This window comes from Staurois parvus, unplaced genomic scaffold (assembly GCF_062004578.1).
Source record: "Staurois parvus isolate SC_StPar_1 unplaced genomic scaffold, SC_StPar_1.0 ptg000175l, whole genome shotgun sequence".
In the NCBI taxonomy this organism is placed as follows: domain Eukaryota; kingdom Metazoa; phylum Chordata; class Amphibia; order Anura; family Ranidae; genus Staurois; species Staurois parvus.
Genome location: NW_028317971.1, coordinates 730,347 through 752,697, shown reverse-complemented (window position 1 = coordinate 752,697; position 22,351 = coordinate 730,347). Strand labels below are relative to the sequence as shown.

Sequence of the window (22,351 nt, the reverse complement as noted above, 5' to 3'; positions counted from 1 at the left end):
AAAAATAAAATATTATTTAAAAAAATAGGGAGGGGCAAGTGATACAAATGGTACTAAGTAATAACTGTGGGGGATGAGTTGATGGAGAAGGTAAAAGTTCAGGTTTTAGGTGGAGGCCGCATAGGCTACCCTTAAAACACCTGTTTTCAGGGATCACCTAATGGTTGCCAGAGTCGCAGATGACTGTACAGCTGGGGTTAGGGAATTCCAGAGGATGGGAGAGACTCTAAATGAGTTCCTTGAAGTAAGTGTAAAAGAAGGGGATGAGGGGAATTAGAGAGCAGGAAGTCTTGGAAGTAGCAAAGAACATGGTTTGGGCAATATTTTGAGATGAATTTGGTGATCTACCTCAGGGCAGTTTCATGGCTGGCTTTCTATGTTGTTGTTAGTCATTTGAATTTTATTTGTTGGATGAGCAGGAGCCACTGGAGTGATTGGCAGAGAGGAGTGGTGAATACTAATTTATTGGTAAGGTGGATGTGTCTAGTAGCAACATTCATGATAGATTGAAGATAGGATGGCCTGTGTAAAGGTAGGTCAATTAGGAGTTACAGGGTGAGAGATTTCAAGAAGAAATTACAAGGAAGCAAATAATGCTGGCCTTACACAGTATTTAGTTTGAAAACATTTGTACATTTTTCTACTAGTTAGTGTGGTTAAATTGAAAATTGTTTTAGCCCTTAAGCATGAAAAATTTGAACACTCAAAACTTTTCTTGTTCCTTGTCTGAATGAACAAAATTTGTGAATGCAATTTTTATATATCTTGGTGGTGTCAATGATTAAAGAAGTAGAGCCAAAGCTCTTTTGGCTGTACTTCATCTGGGGGTCACAGGAGTGCAATTTGTTCTGCTCTTCTGAGACTCGTTTGTAGCCAACAGTGGGCTGAAGCCAGACTGGGGAAAGATCCCAATTTGAAAGTCGGGATCCACCACAGAATCTGGAGTGGCAAGCCGCTGAGAAACTGAGCCAGCCACTCCCTCCTCCTCCATAGCGCAGTGCTCCAGTGAGTGCTGGGAGGGAAGAGCAGAGAGCAGTGACTGACAGTCACTGTTCTCTGCTCGCAGCGGCTGTGAGAACTCAGTGACCAGTAGTCATGTGACCACTGAGTTCTCACACTTAGAGCAGCCAGAGGACAGATGCAGCAAACAGACTGATGCTGCATCCACCTAGATAAGTATAATTGGGGGAAAAAAATTAGTCCACACTTCTCTTTTAAGAAGAGACAGAGTTTGGAAATGTTAAGGAGGTGAAAGTGGTAGGATTCTATTTGTTTGTCATAAGCACTAAACCTGCATTGGTTTTACAAATAACGCCATGAACATAAGTGCAGTGACCCTTAGAAAAGAATCTTTATATATGTTGTTCTGAATTGAACCGGTACTGTATATGATAGAGGTGATAAAGATTAGATCAAATAGTTAGGAACTTACATTTCTGAAAGATGTGTTAGGTGCTGCCTCTGCTCCACACTGCTTCTGGTAATCTGCCCAATCAAAATCCTGCTCTGGATACCCTACAAACAGAAAAGATTAAAGGGTCTTTTCACTTATCTCAAATGAAAAGAGTACCAGTTCAATGGTCTCTGTGCCCTAACATAACCTCTTTTTTTAATTCATGCATTCTGTACATTTTTGAAGTATTTACTTCTATTGATTTCAATAAAACAATACAACAAAAAACAATACTTTCTTTGCACTAAGCCACACATGCACAGTCAAGCGATCCTGAATTGCCCTAAACTATTATACGTTCAGTCCCCAAGTTCCTTTCCTCCTGCTGACTTTTATATTAATAAAGACAATGGCATGCCAAAAACAAGGCTGTTTACATTTCATGTTTTTATGTGCTAGTTTGTTTCTAAGCATATACTGACTTTTGGCTTTGCTTTGTGTACATATTTACAACCTAAAATGCTGTGGAATTACTATGTGCCTTTATTCTTTAAAGGTTGGAATAGTTTGATGTGCTTCTGCCACACACACTATATTATTTCCTTTTTTTTAATCACTTTAGTCTTCCTGGTGATGTAGCTCTCTCCTCCAATAAGTACCAATTGTCTTTGAAAAATACACTGTTGCCTATAATAATTTCATTTGGACACCCTTCTAGATATGTAGATAAACAAAGCATGGGGCAGAAGTGGGAACTTTGCTTCTCACATACAAATGTGAAACAATACAAAAGCCCACACTGAAAAATATTCACAGTTCCCCGTGGGGTTCATTAGGCAAAGCCCTAGCAAAGAAAATGTTAAAACGGACCTTGAACTACATGAAAGGTCCACTTTTTACACGTGGCCCTACTTCCCCTTGCTAAAACACTAAATAAGACGTATAAAAGAAAACGCTTGTAGGGGTACGATTCTTTCCCCCTGCTTCTGTAGTGCAAGGGGTGATATTATTCTGCCAACAGATCCCAAAGAATGGTGAGTACTCTAAGTCTCACAATAAGTTGCTTCCAGTGGCGGACTGACCATTTGGAAACTCGGGCACTGCTCGAGGGCCCAGGGTCAGTAGGGGGCCCCATGAGATGCCCCTGGTACCTTTTGTATAGGCTTTTTTGAGTTTGGGCAAGGACACAGGGTCCCCATGAGCCCCTATTGCCCGGGGGCCCCATGAGTTGTCAGTCCGCCCCTGGTTGCTTCCACACAGTGCATATTTGGGCTAGTCATCATTTCTCAAAATCTTGTCAGAAGCAAAATAATGTCTCCATTGCCTAGGTGACAAGGGCAGGAGATGGTGGGAACATAAGTATGGTATCTATTTTTTCCCTACAGGTATGGAGATGGTGGGAACATAAGTATGGTATCTATTTTTTCCCTACAGGTATGGAGATGGTGGGAACATAAGTATGGTATCTATTTTTTTACCTACAGATGCTTTTTTATTTTTATTCAGCATTTTATTATCAGTAAGGGGGAGGGAGCATTTAAAAGTGGACCTTGTTTTTTCGATATAACATCAGCTTTGGGATATTCACAAATCTTTATTTATTTACTTCTGTAATTTTAAAATCATGGAGAGAGTGATGTACACAGATGCTAATCCTCCTTTGTTTGTGGAGCCCTAACTGTAATTTTTCTATTATTCTGTCTCCTAATGCAATGATGATTTTCATAAAATGATCACAATTATGCTGTACTTGTGAGGAATCTATGGCAGCACAGTATATGCAATCACATCCTTGAGAATACGAATCATTGTGAGTGCTCTTGAAAGCTTTTTCAACCCACAGTATATAATTAATCAAAGTTGTGGTAGCTGCTCTAAATTTGTCACTTCCATTTATCTCTTTGGTTTCTTGAGTGATATTCCTTTTTGTCTGAACTTGTGCTCATATCATTCTGTGATACTGAAAAACGTGTGGCATCAGTGGGTTTTAAAGTTCAATAAATCATTTATAACTTCAAAAACTGATCTGGGTCCCTGATTTTCAGGTCCAAAAAGTCTTCACTACTGCTAACTATAGGTGGAAAATATTGTATATATATTTTCAATTATTGGTATTTGTGAGCAAAGAAATAATTGTTATAAATAGAGATGAGCGAATCGAACTTGGCGAAGTGGAATTCGTTTCGAATATTAGGAAAAATTCGATTCGCACCGAATCCGAATATTAGCAAACTTCGGATGCACGAATCGAATTTTTCCCGATCGGCCGATTTTCATCCCTTCTACAGCCGGCAAAAAGTGTCCCTGCAGAGAGCTCCGCTATTTCTGACAGTTCTCTGACAGTTCCTTCACATGTACAGCGGTTGAAACATTGTATCTATTTGTTTCCATTTAGGATACAGATGTTTTTATTCGGAAACAAATAGATACAATGTTTCAACCGCTGTAAATGTGAAGGAACTGTCAGAGAACTGTCAGAAATAGCGGAGCTCTCTGCAGATACACTTTTTGCTGTACTGGAATTCTTCTTCTTTTCATTCTTCTTCTTCTTTTCATTCTTCTTCTTCTTCTTCTTCTTCTTCTTCTTCTTTTCATTCTTCTTCTTCTTCTTTTCATTCTTCTTCTTCTTCTTTTCATTCTTCTTCTTCTTTTCATTCTTCTTCTTCTTCTTTTCATTCTTCTTCTTCTTCTTTTCATTCTTCTTTTCATTCTTCTTCTCATTCTTCTTTTCATTCTTCTTCTTCTTCTTTTCATTCTTCTTTTCATTCTTCTTCTTCTTTTCATTCTTCTTCTTCTTCTTTTCATTCTTCTTTTCATTCTTCTTCTTCTTCTTTTCATTCTTCTTTTCATTCGTCTTCTTCTTCTTTTCATTCTTCTTCTTTTCATTCTTCTTTTTATTCTTCTTCTTCTTCTTCTTCTTCTTCTTTTCATTCTTCTTCTTCTTCTTTTCATTCTTCTTCTTCTTCTTTTCATTCTTTTTTTCATTCTTCTCATTCTTCTTTTCATTCTTCTTTTCATTCTTCTTCTTCTTCTTTTCATTCTTCTTCTTCTTCTTCTTCTTCTTCTTCGTCGTGCCCCGTGACTGCCCAAATGAGTGAAGTGTGCGGTGATTCTAAGATCGACGGCACTCATCTGCATGTCATACTGACTGACAGTATTATTTCTCTTCCCCAGCAGACTCCAAGGGCATTTAAATTAAAGGTACAGTGTTCTGCACTAATATAAAGGCTCTCTGAAGCCTAGAAACCCTTTTAATAAGTTAAATTCGCAGCGAATAAATTCGCATCGAATCGAATTTCTCCCGCAAATTCGGCGAATCAGCCGAATTGAATTTTTGAATAATTCGCTCATCTCTAGTTATAAAGTTCATAATATTAAGACGAATAGTCATTATTGAATTTCCATAATATGCAGTCTAGTTGCATTTCTAAATATTTTTCTGCAATTTATTGCTCAAAGTAAAGCATTTATGACAATGTGTGAAGTCCAGGTTTACAGAACAGAATATCACTTCATACCTTTAGGAGGAGTGAGATTTACTCCATTTATAAGGCACCATTGTACAGGCAAAAGTCCCAGTGATTCAGCATGGCAAAGCATTGACACGTTTTTTGCTTCTGGTCTCAAATCATCAATAGCCACTTGGAAATAAAGGTTGTTAAAAACCTAAAATTCAGATTATATGGCAAATTAATAAACATTCTATACATCAGCAGTAATACTGTGCAGACACAAGGTACTGACACTTAAAAGGGACATGTTTCTAAAACATCACAAAATGTCCTACTTTCAATGTGTAACATAGCTTAAAGATTTCATTATATGTATAGAATCAAATCAGTTTGTTCTATGGGAAGTGCAATACCCTGTAGATATTTTAAGCATTAAACATGCAAAAATCCACCAATGTTTCTCAGTACAATGCAAATGTTTGGGTGTGTATCATGTATAAAGAACCCGAGGGATATACAGATGACATTCCAAGCAGCACATATGGTGTCAACCTGGATGTCCTGTGAATTGGCTGGCTTTTAATGCTTTTTGGCAGATGTGTGGAAGATTGGAGAGTTGACGTTTTCACTTGCGATACTATGAAGTTGATTTACTAAAGGCAAACAGACTCTGTACTTTGGAAGTGCAGTTGCACACAACGTTTCCAGAGCCTAGTGAATGTGGTGAAGCCCTGCTAATTTCTATCACCGAATCATGTGCAAGCAAAAATGAAGATGTTTAAACAGACCTTGAACTACATGCAAGGTCCCCTTTTTACACGTGGCTCCACTCCTCCCTTGCTAAAACACTGAATAAGACATAAAAAAGTGTCAGATTCTTTACCAAGTCAAGCTCGACTAAATTCACTACGTTCTGGGGAAAATTAGTTCAACTGCACTTCCAAAGTGCCTTTAATAAATCAACCTCTATCTCACTCCTGTTCAGCTGTTTTTGACAACATGCAATTGTGAGTAGCAGACAGGGTCGCCCCTAATTTTGTAGTAATTCTGAAATGTGCCAAAAAAAGACTATAATAGGCACTACTTAAAGGCCTACTACTGATACAACAACTCACTGGATACCATCAGAAAGTGTTTGTATATCTTTTATACCACTTCCTTTTCCTCTGTCAGATATATTCTGCACTGTTCTGCAGTAAAAGAAAATGGGCTGTAATACATACAAACACTCCAGTTTTCCCTGATGGTGTCCAGCAAGCCTATCTAGATCAGTACTTCACATGAGCTTTAGCTACTGTCCAATAACAAAGCTACTCTGAAACACATCCATGCTATGCACACTACATTGTTGCTTAAAAATACAATGAAGCTATGGGGCACTACAGCTTCTCAGTTTTAATATACTGGCATGTTCCTTTTGTAAAGATAATTTGCAAAAATTCTATAAATACAGAAAAGCTGATCTTCAGCACAGCACAGCTTAAAAGAGTACAGAAGTTAGACTAAATTTGCACTTTGCCTTTATAGTTAAACCCATTAAAGTAACAATTTCCATGTCAAATGATTCATGAAATAACATTGTAAAGGATGTGCTGGTACAGCTTTCACTAGGCTTACAAGCTCCCAGGACCCCTGAAAATACTGGAAGCAATATTATGCAAATACCATCTTATTATACCAAATATCGGTGAGTGGCCCACTGCTTCCTACCTGTCCATGTGGTGTTTAAAAAAAATCTGAATGACTTTCAGATTAGAGATAATTTTTTCAGTTGAACGCGTCACATTTAAAAAAAAATTGTTAAATGGAATGCCTTTTTCATTTACTTTCAAAGAAAAATGTAAATCAGAGTGTTCTTTTGTGAATTTCAATCAAAGCAGATTTCAACAGATCTTTATTGAGATTTTGTAAGAAAATACAAACATTTTCACAAAGAAAGGCAACACTGTTTAGGCAGTCATAAAGGTACCATAAAAAATGCACATATAAATGTAGCGCTAACCTTTGGAACCTCCCATCAAAACAGAAGTTCCGAAGTAAAGAACAGTAAACAATTAAGCAGCCACAGTCAAGGATCAACATAAAGCTGAACATTATATATTTAAACATGCCATATCTACAGTATAGCTACGTAGAAGCATATGGTACCACTCTAACCAAGGTTTCAAAGTATCAAAAGCTACATGGTATTTTCCGGTAGAAGATGCAAAGAGTAGTTTGTAATTAGTAGGGACATTGATCTTTTGTATCACCTCTGTTATACTCAGGACTTTAGGATCTTTCCAGTGTCTAACTAAGGTAAGGCGTGCAGCTAAAAAAATATTAATCGCCAACTGTCTTAGGATATGTGGGACTGCATCTACCTCCAAGAAGAATAAAGCCATACCCAAGGACATTGGAACAATCAATTTTACCATTTGAGCAATAAGATCACAGACTGGTGGCTAGTAAGTGGAGAGGTGAGTGCAAGACCATAGTATATGATATAGTGTACCTGCTGCTCCACAATTTCTCCAGCAGTTAGGGGACAGTCATGTGGAAAATTTTGCAATACGAAATGGGGTTAAGTATCAACGTAATAAGAACTTCTGAGTCAATTCCCATAAGTCTGCACTTCTGGTTGCTGCATATGTGGCCCTCAATGCTTTACTCCAGCACTCAATGGGGTATTCACTACCAAAACCATATTCTCAAGCTATAATAGGTGGTGACTTAATGAATTCTGCTTTGTCTTGGAGGAGAGAATAAAATGGTTTTTGTAGCTTCAATGAAGAGTATGCCATTTACATACACTGTTGTCAGTCAGACTTACCTTGGTCACAGTTGCAGGACGAATATGACAAGGCTCAGTTGGATCCACTGCCTCTACTTTCATCCCAGTAGTAAAGGAATGGCTCCTTAGGTCAGCATGATCCTTAATAAAAATATAAATTCCACAAATTCTAATTATCCTCATAAACAAGAATAAACGTTTGTAATTGTCACAGACATAGGGGTTGATTTACTAAAGGCAAGTACACGGTTTGCTTTGCAAGAGAAGTTGCATTCTGCAAGGGAATTTTACTCAGAGCTTAGTGAATATGGTAAAGCTTCACTTTGCAAAGCATACCCAATCTTGTGTGAGGAAAAAAAAAAACAGCATTCTTACATGCGCATGATAGGATGATGGAAATCAGCAGAGTGCCACCTCATTCACTAAGCTTTGGGGACAATTTCCTTGCAGAGTGCAACTGCATAGTGAACACCTATTTTCCTTTTGTAAATCATCCCCATAGTGTATTTCAGTGTTACATTTATAATTAAAAGCTTCCCTGTAAATGGAGGCTCAAGGGACCCTTTAAAGACCATACATCCCAAACCATTAGTTTTAAGATTTTGTAAACATGCTGTTAACCCTGCATTCCATCCATTCCCCTCAATTCACAAACTATACTCAGCACAAACTAAAAATGTTTCCTTCATCTTTAATCAGAGCAAATAAATTGAGGTTAAAGCTGCACTGCAAGGTGGAAGTCCAAATGCAAGGTCTGACTTGAGATGTCATCAACACTGGAACTCAAGATTGATACTGACCTATTTATTTTATTTATTTATTTATTTATCGAGTTTATATAGCGCCAAAGGGTTTGCTCAGCGCTGTACAATAGAGGGGGGACAATACATGAAACAGTACAGTAACATCAAACAGCACACAAGGGGTAAGAGGGCCCTACTCTTTCGAGCTTACAATCTAGGAGACCTATTAACCCTGATTAGCAATTGCTCTATGGCACAAAGATCACTGGGATAATAAAGGATTTCAGCAATGCAACTGTGGTATCAGAATTAAATAGCTTGGTTATTAGAATGGAAATCTGCATGTTACTTTGATTCGGTTACTATGTTGCCTTGAAAAATGAACACTGCAGTAGCCAAAAATGTTCCCATTGGCTTTGTGACATTAAGCTTTCAGAATAAATTGGTGAAAAGTAGCTGTAGAGTTCTAATGACTTTCTACACATGACTGGTGTCATCTGTTGCATTATTTCAAGCAATTACCAATAACACTGGTCAGATAAGCCGGACAGAGTGCAATTCACAGACGTACTGTTTAATCCATATTTAGAACAGCATTTCTAAAAAATGCTTTCTTCCACCATCAATCACTCATGGACAAAATGTGAAAAAATCCAAATGTTCGCTTTTACTCAGTGCTTCTATCTTAACATTGGTTCAATAAAATAAAAAACAGAGCAAAAATAGCAGTTTTGTTCCTTCAAGTAACACCTTCATCTGGACCCATTTCTAAATTAGTTTCAGTCAAAGAGAAATTTTGTAGCAGGAAGCTAATCAAAGAGCAACTTACAGAACAGAACATTTTAAGACACTAGCTCATCTCTATTGTCTAGTTTAGAGCCCGCCCAGAACAAGTCAGCTGTCAAGCTATGTAATTGCATTCCTGTGCTAAATTCTTTTTTACTATGTAGAACATTAAGGTTAATGTGTTTACTGGTATTTCCTTATACTCCACCTCATTTCTGTGAAAAATACTCATTTCAGAACTTGAGAAAACCATATATCCAGTTAAAAGACTTCCATATTTACTGTTAAACACAGACATTAGCATAATGTAAAACCACAGGTGCTTTGTTAGCTTAGTGAACTGCCATTTTAATGCTAATGCAACAGAGAGTAAATGTAAATTCAAACTAGTTGTATAGAAAGTCACAAAATGTAAATGGAATTTACCTAGGAAGTAATAGAAAATAAAGGAAAATCTGTCTGGATGCTAATTTATACTAAAGCCATCCATAGATGGAATGATTTTCTTTTGTTGCAGGAAACAAAATTGCTTGATTCACCCATCAACACAGTCAGTGTTGACAGTGGAATCCATCCTGCAGAGTCATTGTATTCTCCTGGTGGGATGGGGTATGGTGGGGGCATAATAGCCGCTATCAATAATCACATATAAAATCTGTCAGGTGGGTTTTACCCAAGTTGATTAGTCGACATTCAGCCTTCCCATACATGGTTTGAATCTCAGCTGGTCCCTGCTGAACCGACCGAGATTTGAACTGTCTATGGCCAGCTTAACACTTTTTCATTCTGTGGGTAATTATTATTGTATTAAATGTATATGGTTGGTCGATTTTAAACCTATCATGAAAACAGGCACAGGGTTCTAGGTCTTCTTTCCCTGTGGTAGGGCGTAGGGCGAGCATCTCATCAGCAGGGACCTTTCTTTGGCACCATGAGACCAGGTTCTCTCTTTGTCTCCTGGCTCCTCCGTTCCCCTACACATTGATGAAACATGTCTACCACACTGAACCAGCCAGTGATAAATGCTTCTCGTGACCACTGTGATCACCTCTAGTAATGGGTTAATAATAGACATGATTTTGTCATACTTCTTCTATGTTAAGTAGACAGTACAACCAATATAGAAACTCTGTCATTTAAAGTGGTTGTAAACCTAGTGAAGTGACTGGCCTCAGGTAATACATAAAGATGAAACAAATCCTCCCATATAATTTGTACCTGTTTATCTGCAACCCTCTGTTTTCTTCTAAAGCACACAAATCAAAAGCTATTTTTTAACTCCAGCAGGCAGGGGGTGGGGATCTGATGTTACACACTGCACAGCAAAGAGAGAAGAGCTGAGTGTAATCTGAGACCTGAGTGAAGGAAATGGATATACCCTCTCTACACAGTCTCAAAGGGAAAAATGCACAGCTGAGGCTGTCAATCACCTTATGTGTGCTGGAGAGGGTTGGGGCTGTCTCCCGAGATTTGTTGGTGTCAGAAGTGACTAAGGCAGGCCATAGACAGTGTGAATTTATTTCCAGCAGCCACAGTTTGCAGGAAAGAAATTTGTTTGATTCCTCCATCAACATAGACAGTGTTGACAGGGGAATCCTTCCATCTGAGCCATTGTGTTCTCTCAGCAGGGGGCAGGGGGAGCCATCCCTTCCGGGAGAAGACAGTGGTTATTGCTAGAGGCTATAACAACCGCTAGCAATAATTGCATGTAAAATCCAGCACGCTGGTCGTACCCAAGTTGATCGATCAGTCAATTTGAGTACATTCAGCCTGCCCATACACAATTTGAATCTCGTCCAGTTCAGCAGGGAATCAAACCATCTATACCTGGCTTAATGCAGATAGTAGAAGGAAGAGGGAAGAGACAGAAACCACACTTGGTGCTTTAGATTGAGACTAGTACACACCATTGAGGTATATGCTCTATTCATTTTTCATTTCAGAGGTTTACAACCATTTTAAATTAATTTTATTTAGGTACATCTACAAAAATGCATCAGCATTCCCAAAATATCTTATCACTGTCAAATCATGGGTGGTTAAAAAAGTCAAAGCTCTGACATTATTAAGTAGTTGCAGAGCTTTCAGCTAAGCAATGCCACCCACACAAAGTTATTGGTCTATTACAGTGGTCGGCAAGCCGCGGCTCGCGAGCCACATGCGGCTCTTTACAAACTTAAATGCGGCTCTTCTGTGTGCCGGGCGCCCGCTCCCCTCCCTCCTCTCGGGCGGGCGCCCCAAAAGTCAGGACTCTGCAGCTGTCAGGATGTAGGCGGGGCAGCCAGGATGTAGGCGGGGCAGCGTGACGAACTCCTCTCCTCTCACAGTCTGCCCTGAAGACCAGAACGGCGCGGGAACGCGGCGAGAGGAACGCGCAGAGCAAAGGTAAGTGAATTGACACAGGGGGGACTTGGGGACTTAATATGGGGAATGAATTACTATAGGGGGGATGAATTACTATATGGGGGATGAATTACTATGGGGAATGAATTACTATAGGGGGGATGAATTACTATAGGGGGGATGAATTACTATATGGGGGATGAATTACTATGGGGGATGAATTACTATGGGGGATGAATTACTATATGGAGGATGAATTACTATGGGGGATGAATTACTATGGGGGATGAATTACTATATGGGGGATGAATTACTATGGGGGATGAATTACTATGGGGGATGAATTACTATATGGGGGATGAATTACTATATGGGGGATGAATTACTATATGGGGGATGAATTACTATGGGGGATGAATTACTATGGGGGATGAATTACTATATGGGGGATGAATTACTATATGGGGGATGAATTACTATATGGGGGATGAATTACTATGGGGGATGAATTACTATATGGGGGATGAATTACTATGGGGGATGAATTACTATATGGGGGATGAATTACTATGGGGGATGAATTACTATATGGGGGATGAATTACTATATGGGGGATTAATTACTATGGGGGATTAATTACTATATGGGGGATGAATTACTATGGGGGATTAATTACTATATGGGGGATGAATTACTATGGGGGATGAATTACTATATGGGGGATGAATTATTATGGGGGATGAATTACTATATGGGGGATGAATTACTATGGGGGATGAATTACTATGGGGGATGAATTACTATATGGGGGGTGAATTACTATGGGGGATGAATTACTATATGGGGGATGAATTACTATATGGGGGATGAATTACTATGGGGGATGAATTACTATATGGGGGATGTATTTTCAGTTTTAAAAATGTGGCTCTCAAAATAAATTTCAATCGTGGTTTTGGCGAGATTTGGCTCAGTTGAAAAAATAGGTTGCCCACCACTGGTCTATTACTATGAAATGCATCCTCACTGGCCAATAGGAATGTGCAGGAGGCCGGAAGGCAAGTTGAGGCACCATACAGAACTTTGCCTGTCAGAATGGCCTGGCATTTCGCTTTGATAGGATGGTTTAGGGGAAGATGCAGATATGTTTAGGCATTTTAAAGTATGTGCACTTTATACTTGCACTCATTTTTTATGTGGCATGCTCCCTTTAAGGTTATAGAAAGGTAGGCCAAAAGAAAGCAAAACACACAGATATGTTAGATTACAAGAACATCACTACTTTATTTACAGATTCATAAAAACAACACTTTATTTTAATCTCCAATTTAAAGTGTGAACCTCAGACCTATTATTAAGTATGCCTGGCATCATATCTCACTGCATTCAGTTTTCTTAAGCAAATATTTTTTGGGAATCTATTGCAGAGATTCTCACCTGGGGATTTTGCCAAGAATAGCATTTCCTGTGCTTCAGTGGCCACCTATAAGCAATTGGGGTTAATTTACTAAAAGCAAATAAGCTGCATTGGAAAGTTGTACTGTGCAAGAGAATTGCCCTAGAGCTTAACTGAATGTGGTTAAATTTCACTTTGCATAATAACAAATCACATTCAAGGAAAATGGAAAAAAAACATTTTTTTTTGCTTGCACATGATTGGATGATGGACATCAACAGAGTTTCCCCCTTATTCACTAAGGTCTGGGACATTCCAATGCATAGCGTAACTTTCCTTGCAAAGTGAACAGTCTATTTGCTTTAAGTAAATCAACTCCATTGCCTCACATTTAGCCGCAGCATTGTCAGTCTGCTTTGTACACTTGTTCGTTCGGCCATTGGGCTGCCTTTCTAGGTTTATTAAACAGGCAGTCCAATGATCAGCTGAAGGAGCATTCATAGCAGGCTGACAATCCTGCTGCTAAATGCAAGGCAGTGGTTTAGCCTTGCCAGTCTGCAACAAGAAGTGCTGTTGCTGGCAGGATCGCCAGGTAAGAAAGTTTGCAACAGAGTCACAAAAACAATTCATTTAGGAAACTTGTATACAGCGAGGTATGATGTAAAACATAATAACAAAATAGATTGTGGGATTACATAAACTTTAATCTAATAAACCTTTATATACTTTCATTTACCCAACTGGCATACACCTGTTTGGAACCGGGGTACTATGTCTTCTGTAAAGTTGGACACAGGTTATAGATTAACCAGTTTATGATAAAGTGTAACCTCTTAGTCTCTTACCTTAAAAACTTCAACAGGTAAAGGACACCTTGCAGCATTTATCAGGGAATTCTCTAAAGCACTTTTCCATTCAGATATGGTTTTCAGTGGACAAATGTCTAAAACATAAGATGCAGTCAATTCATATCTAATACTCTGCACACAAAAACAATTTACATTTCAAGAGAACCTATATTTTTTAACATTTACACAGCTTTAAATATGTTTTCTACAAAAAAAATAAAAATTATTGCTGCTAAAATATAACTTGGTTATTAAAAATATTAACTTTAGAAACATTAAAAGTCAATGCTTGCTGTACTGTGGCATGAGCTTACATGAATCACTGGAAGGAAGTGGAGCTTAGCGTGGTTTACCTATTTTAGTGTAATTCTTAGAGTGTAAAAAAACACAAATTGAGTACATTTCTAAAACACATGTACATCCTGTCATTTTGTCCCTGTAAAAAAAACTCTGTAAGTACAAGAAATACCTGCTGATTCTACCAACAATCTTTTTGGCAGAGCTTCCTGATGTTGGCTAACAACAATGCCTCTGCTCAAATGATATCCCAAGCAGTGCTGTCGGCCTTGTGTGTACAGTCTAATCTCCCCTGCTAGATTATAGAGCTCCACTTATCCTCGTCCCCTGCTTCCTCCCCACCTCGTCTCTGTCCACATTCATTTATTGATTTAATTCCCAGTATAATAATATTGTTTCCTTGACCCCCAAGAGTCTTCCTACATATTGTGGGAAGGACTTCTGGGTGATGTAGATCTGGTGGCATGCCTATGTCAACTGGAACTTACCTAGAGCACCCTGCTGATCCCTCCTCCCAACAGCTGGCCCTGCAAGAATTTTACAAGCCTGATGATGATGTTATTGGGTGAAATAATTTTTTCTCACTAGAGGAATAAGATAAAATAAAAAATAATGCCGGGCTATGCTTTAGAAAGTTATAGGTTTGGGGCTAAATGTGGATCAAGCTTATACAAATCCCTTAAAGGAATTATAAATCTTGTGTTTTCCAGCTGCATACGATGTGCATTAATCATGTAGTTGTATAGTGTCAGCCATGTATACGTAGCTTATAGTAGGGTAAATATTCACATTCCAGTGTCAGAATCTTCTGTTTGTGTGCAAACATGAGATTTATGGCATTGAACTGCACATGTTAATGAATGACCTCGCTCTGTAGTCTAAAAACTGAGACTTTCTGTGAAGAAACTACAATCCCTGGCTCTCTGTCTACTACCCCGCAGGTGAGAGCTACACAATAATTAGATCTGACACAAACAGGCAGAGCAATGAACAGAGAGATCTCTATACTGCAAGAAATATGTTTTCATCACATTCCCACATTTGTGATGCAACACAGAGGCAATAGCAAGGCATGGATTGGATACTGTCTGACCCGAAACAGGAAGTCTTGCGTCTTTAGTGAATAGGGACAAGATAGGTGGATGAACACATGGACATAAAAAATTTAAAAGCCATGACAGCCCATCATTGCAATCATATTTGTAGCCCATCATTGCAGCCCATCATTACAAGATAAGGCATACAAATGATACAGGGAATATAACTACATTAACCACTTGCCCTCCAGAGGATTTACCCCATCACCTGACCAGGCCATTTTTTACGATACGGCGCTGTGTTACTTTAACTGACAATTGTGTGGTCATGCAATGCTGCACCCAAATTATATTTATGTCTTTTTTTCCCCACAAATAGAGCTTCCTTTTGGTGGTATTTGATCACCTCTGTGGTTTTTATTTTTTGAGCAATAAAAAAAAGCCCAACAATTTTGGGAAACAAACAATATTTTTGACTTTTTGATATTAACCTCCCTAACGGTCTGATTATGTCAGTATTTCTGTGCTGAAAGTGGTACATTGTTTGCAATGGAAATATGTCATTTTTTTATTATGGGACTGTAATTCTTAGGAATAACCCACTGAAATCTGTCCGAACAAGAGTCTAGTAAACATCCCGGGTATGATAAAATTTAAAATACGAAATCATAAATTATAATAAATAAATAATCATAAAAAATAATAATATAATAATAATAAATTTAATTCAATAATGTAATCAAACCAAAAACACTGAAATTTGAAATAGAGCGCCAAGTTCGCACATCAATGAGCAAAGTCGCAAAATCGTTTTCAGTGTCTGATGACGAATTTCCCCACAAATTATTATCACTCAATTCTGCAAGTGGTTATAATTTACTATCGCTGTTCTCTAGCTGGTCTAAACCCGCTTTTGACCTAAAGGGACGCTTTTTGTACGCCATGGACGTTTCTCAGTTTCCAGGCAGAAAGAACAGTAAAAATGCAGGCAGGGCACAGGACAAAGCACTCGGGACAAAATGTATGTGAAATGGTTTGATACAGTAATGTTATACTATGTGATTTTAGTGTATTTAGTGAATGTCACATTTTTTAATTTTTGAATTTCCCACTGGTTCCATCTCCCGTACGTCCCAACGCTCGCAGGGAATGGAAGACGGATGCCGGTATCGGCCAGAGGAGATGGCCAGGGATGCTGCAGGGGGTTACATCGCGGGTGTGCAGGGCAAGGTAAGTACTGGAGGGAATTCCTGAGCAACACTGCAGGGTAATCCTGAGTGTAGCTCGGGGTTACCGCTTCTGGTACTGAAAGTTATCCCCGAGCTACGCTCGGGAATACTGCCAGGGGGGTTAAACATGTCCAGTTAAAAAAAATTAAAAAATCTAATTTTGTCATAAATTTGTGCCAAAATGCCAAAATGTATTCTGCTATGTCTTTGCTAAACAAAATCCCAATCCGTGTAAATGAATTGGTTTATGTGAAAGTTATAGTGTCTACAAATGGTGGCATATATACTGGCATTTTTTTTTATACTAGTAATGGCGGCAATCAGCGACTTATAGAGGGACATTGGTGGGCATATTGACACTGGGGGGAACTGACTAACTGTCAATGACATCTCCAGTGACACCAATATAGTAATCAGTGCTAATAAAAAGCATGACACTTTACTAATGACAATGGGCAGGAAGGGGTTTCACTGTGTGTTGTGTGTGTGCCTTAAGCACACTGCTTTGTATGAGCCATACAAAGCAGTGTGCAGGAGCTGACAGTGGAGAGATCTGTATTGTTTACAAACAGGTCTCTCCCCCGCCCGTGATACACAGTGATTGCCGGGTGCCAGCGGGTAATCACCGGCCGGGTCCAGTGATCGATAGCCAAGGCCACCAATCGCAGCGTGGGTAGGGTGTGCGCGCGTCTCACGTGCGCCCCCTATCCGGAGATGCAAAATCACATATATATACTTGATTTTGCACACTCCTGCCACCCTGTAGCAGTATTTCTGCTATAGCGTGGTGGGTTATCGGTTTATACCTATTTAAGACAACAAAAACATTTGAAAGTGTACAGTGTATTTACATTCTCTCATTAGTAGCAGATTGTCCTGTATCTATTATTTTTTTTAATTTCCTATAAAAATAAACATTTCTTTAGTTTTAATGGCATGTCTTTTTTCTGTAGCCGGTTTTGCAAGCTTTATCCACAACTGTAGACAGTGGTCATATTTAAAACTTGACCTTTTTTAGTTAAAAAGTTAAAATAGATGATAGGAATAGAGATCATAGAGAAATCAGTGTAATCATAAAAAATAAGGAAAGAAGAGACATAACTAGGACCTTTAATGTTCAGGCACATGAAGGGGATGATTTATGTTGCACATTTGATATTAATAAACATAAGTTTCAACCTCCACACTGTGTGCACATGCAGTACTGTAAAAACAGACACATGACAGACACATGAATTATGACTAAACTGAAGTAACTTAAATAACCCAGTCATTAAATACCTGATAAGAGAGCAGGGAGTGTCTTTTTATTGAGATTCTAACTAAGACACGTGCGCAAGGTACACGGGGGGGGGGAGCAGCTGTAACAAACTTCAATACAATCTGAAGTGTAGTTAATAGTGCTCATTCACACATAAAAATAAACTGCGTAGATAAAAGGAATTCATGGTCTAAATTTGTGTCTCCTTTAGCGCGTGTTCACACATGCATGGAGATTGGCTTTTTCTGCATTAGAAAATTGCTGCCCTTTGCAGGGGCAAACGGAAAACAATAGTTTCTCTCTGGAACACAGGTGGCAGCTGCATAGAATTCCTGTATGGAAAGATGCTGCAACATGTCTGCATTTTTAATTAATGTTTAATAAATTAAACAAGCAGTCATTTTAATTAATTGACGAAAAAAGCTCACACATACAGGCGTACCTCAGTTTACGAATTTAATGCGTACTCCGGGACGTTGGTTCCAAAAACTCCAACTCCAACACCTCCACACTCAACGCCACGTACTACCCACAGACCTCAGCATACACGGGGCAGGCGCTATAAACCTCCCAGGCGCAATTCATCCTGGGGAAACTTGCTTCGTATTGCGAAAAAAATTCATAAATGCATTGAAAACCAATTAATCCGTTCCGGAGGTCAGAAAAAAGTTTTTAAAAAGTCTTATCTGTTCAAAACTTTTTATAAAGTGCACTTTAAAGGCACGGGGCCGGTGCTATAAACCTCCCAGGTGCAATGCATCCTGGGGAAACTTGCTTCGTATTGCGAAAAAAATTTGTAAACCGAGGCATTATTTTCGATGGATTTTCATTCATAACCCAAAAATTACGTTAACCGAGGAGTTCGTAAACCAAGGTACACCTGTATATGCAGCGCCACAGAGGTGGGCCTCCTTCCGAGGTGCCGCATGTATACTGTATATGTGCTCACTCCCAGAACAGAGAATATGCTGTCACTGGCAGCTCTTGGTCTTATATTAATGATCAGGAGCCAGGAGGACCGGCTCCCGATCACAAGATCACTGTGATCAAAGTGATCACTCAGTAAAATATGCCCCTGTACTCTCTTTCTCCTATGAATGGAGGAAAAGATACATTTGGGGTGGGGGGGGGGGGGTTTATCAAAACTGCAAATGTCAGAATCTGCATCAGCTGTGCATGGCAACCAATCATCTTTTACCTTCGACTTGTTTAGTTAGACTTTGAAAATTAATGATAGAAGCTACATGGTTGCTATACACAACTGCTTCAGATTCTGCCTACTCCAGTTTTGATAAATGTCCCTCTTAATAAAAATAGCTAGATCAGGGCTTGATCAACATTAGAGTCAGGATCAGTGTCAGGGTAAAGATTACGGTCAGGGTCAAAGTCTTTTTTTTTGTTTGGTGTCAATGTTTTTAGGTAGAATAAAATAAGGATAAGTCCTCATGCACACTGGACATTTTTACAGCGGCTGTTTTTGGCTTTTGACGTTTTTTTCTACAGCTAGTAAACCCCCCCAGCATGTTATCCTATGTGTCCATGCACACATAGACTGTAATCAACGTTTTTTGGCTGGGACATTTATTGGCTGGAAAAAAAACCCAGGACTGGTGGGTTTCTAGAGGAGTTTTTTAGCTGTAAAAATGCTCTAACGCTGAAAAATGCTGAAAAACACGACATAATGCGGTAAATCGCAGCATTTTTTTTTATAAAAAAAAAAAATTTGGGGGGGTAAAAAAAGCTAAAAAATACAAATGTGGGAAAACACCACTAACCGTGGCAAAATGCCGCTAAACACTAATGCAAAAGTGCCCAAAAAAGCTGAAAAACTAAATTATTTAACGTGACTTTACACAGCTAACGTTACCAGCATTATCAAAACGTCCAGTGTGCATGAGGACTTAAAAGCTAATGCACACTATTGTTTCTTGGCCCTACTATGGGTACAAACAACAGATAATGTACACATATGTGGTATCCACATGGACATTGTGTATAGGAGAATTTATTTTGGGTTTTTTGGTAAGTCATATTAATGGAAAGAAATATACAGCTAAATCTTAAAAAAATATATTTTTTTACTATTTGAGATAATAGTTAAAATAAACTCGGGAGATAGATAAAAGAAAATAGGGAGATATCTACTATACCATTTATCACCAAATGAAGGTCTGATTTCTCCTTAAAATAACAAGTTATAATTTACCTGAATATACTAAGTATTTGCTATCCTATTTACAGTTTTATTAACACATTCCAAAAATGAAAGAAAGAAAGAAGTTAGGTTCAAGCATTAAGATTTGTTATACTTTCCATCATAAAGGGGTTAAAACAAGCCCTCATTTATCTCTGCATGTATAAGCATTTTGACTAAATTATTTTTCAAAGTTCATAACACATGCAGGCAGACTGCCAACCCTTTAATGTAAACAAACAACAGGTGTGTGTAAGCTGTTGAAAATTGACTGAGTCTTGGGGTTTACACAACTGAAACATGAAAGTCGTGCGACTTACAGTGCAACTGCCAGTCAACTTGAGTACTACTTTGAAGCAACTGAAAAGCAACTCTGAAGCAACTTTCAGATAATGCCTGTGTAATCTTCCTGTAATGTCAGATCCAAATAACATCAATATAGATGAGGTCCTGACTTGGAGGCAACTTCCATTAAAGTCTGTGGGCATAAGTCAGATAGAAGTCACCTTGAAGTAGTACAGGAACCTTTTCTAAAGTTGGAACTTCTTCAGTAGTGCTAATTAGGACAGCTCTCATTGACTAACATGGGATTTCACGTCATGCATCTTGGGGTCTCACAATTCGGATCCCAAGTTCCAGCAATGTGAACCGAGTCTAAAACTTAACCTTAGAGTATTTGTTGTAATCTTTGATAATCTTTGAAAATAAGCAATGGTCAAAGTCACAGCAGCTGGCAAGTATGATACTGTATATAGCAGGATTTGGAATATCATTCTTGATTAGCCACAAATTTATTACTGAAAAAAACAGTAATTTGTAGTAATCCATTCAAATCACATTTCAACAGTCTGCTGCTTTTAGCAGTGAACTGCTAAGGGCAGATGTTTAATTGGTTGACATGGACTTCAACAATCTGTTGGACATAAACTGTTATTTGAAATGAAGCTTTTTATATTAAATTTGTGGCAGCAGTCCAACAAGTGCAGAAACCTCAAACTGCTGGCTAAGGTTAAGTTCAGACGGTTACTGCTTGCAAGTGTCTGACAGTAAAGTAGAATACTAATAAAAAATAGTGTTTAAGTAGCAGTTCTCCTAGCTCTGTCCTCAGGTATTTGTAGTGTTTCAAAAACTACGTGACAAGGCCAAAAGAGTTTGTGTTGAATACTTCAGCTGCCAAGAAAGAATATGTGAGCATTTTGCAAAACATACCCAAAGGTGGTTCCATCCTACACTGGTTTTCTTGGCACCAGCCAACAGGTCGAAGTTTACAGTCCAAATAAAACAGCCATTGATCGCAGGCATCTGACTCCTCCAATCCAACATAGCGCAGTCGTAGTCTTCCACCCACATTTTCTATCACACTAACTATCCAGTACTGAAAGGGGTTCTGGGAGTCCTGAAGCTCTACCAGTGAATCCACTGTAATGAGATCTACTGGAGTTTTTCCTCGAAGAGGCTGTTGGAGTTAAGAGAGATGGTGTAATTAGTAGGTAAGATTACCTGGATAAAATATTTCAAAGCAAAACGTTATTTCTTTATGATACACTGTAAGCTTATCCTGATTATCATATTGCAAGCAATAGCACCCTATGTGATAGCATACTGTAATGACAAGTTCTCTTTAATGGGACATCAGGGGTCTATTAGACCCCTGATGTCTCCCCTACCTTCCCTGTGAAGCCCACTGAGCAAATTTAAGCACAATCTATAGCAGCTGGGAACGTTGTTAAAATCCTGGTATACCAGCCTCCATTTTTAAACAGGGCATCATTACAGGTGTTTTTTTTACCTTCTAAAAACCTGGTGCCCCAACACAATGCCCATGGGCCTGCCATGCCTGGGCTGGGGCATCACCTGTAAGGTACCTGTGAACTATGCAGATTGGAAGTGGGGTGCTGTGTTTAAGTAACCAGTACTGTCAAGCAGAGTGATCTCCAACCACAGTAAAAATAGTACAGTATGTCTTTGCCACTGCACTGACTGCCAATGCTGGGGGAGGGTTAAAGTTTCATACCACTGCATTTACAAACAATGGGGGCTTGATAATTTTGAAGTCACTGACATTAGTGCTGGTTTTTTTTTATTGTGGTCACTGAAACCAATGCTGGGGGTTATTATTGTGGTCACTGTCACCAAGGCTGGGGGTTATTAATACAGTCACTGACACCAATGCTAAGGGCTTTTCTGTGTCACCTTACAAAGAATCAGCAAAACTGAAATTCTTGAGCATTGGGGTACAATATAGCATTCATATTGAAGAGGTCCCCTAACTCAATGCCATGCATGTTAATACACTAAAATGTGCTGCGAATCTGCGGCCCTCTGTAAGTGTTGGGGCCACACTGGAGGCCATCTATTATTTTTAGGTTGACCACCACTGTCCTATAGTAAGGCAACTGCAATTGCAGGGCAAGATCTACTACAGTATAAGGTTTAGGGGACCTGTGCTGATAGGCAGTGATAGCAAATAAATAATGTTTCCCTATTGTTATCAACCACGCAACTTTTCCCACTATTGACTAAAATACAGTAAGTCTATGTATACAATGCCACATTATAGTAAGTCAGTTTAGGACAAGCTAAACAATACAAAGCTCTG

At 38.8% G+C, this 22,351-nt stretch overlaps 1 protein-coding gene across 3 annotated transcripts in view; it reads right to left on the bottom strand.

The window, feature by feature from the left end:
• Positions 1–22,351, bottom strand: part of LOC149462367 (scm-like with four MBT domains protein 2) — a 245,553-nt gene that overhangs the window by 55,096 nt on the left and 168,106 nt on the right. For all 3 annotated transcript variants that reach the window (XM_089676863.1, XM_089676862.1, XM_089676865.1), the window contains 5 exons: positions 20,962–21,208; positions 13,732–13,829; positions 7,658–7,759; positions 4,912–5,059; positions 1,433–1,515 (listed from right to left, as the gene is read on the bottom strand). In XM_089676863.1, the coding sequence (XP_089532989.1) occupies positions 1,433–1,515; positions 4,912–5,059; positions 7,658–7,759; positions 13,732–13,829; positions 20,962–21,208 (678 nt within the window). The remainder of the gene's footprint in view (positions 1–1,432; positions 1,516–4,911; positions 5,060–7,657; positions 7,760–13,731; positions 13,830–20,961; positions 21,209–22,351) is intronic.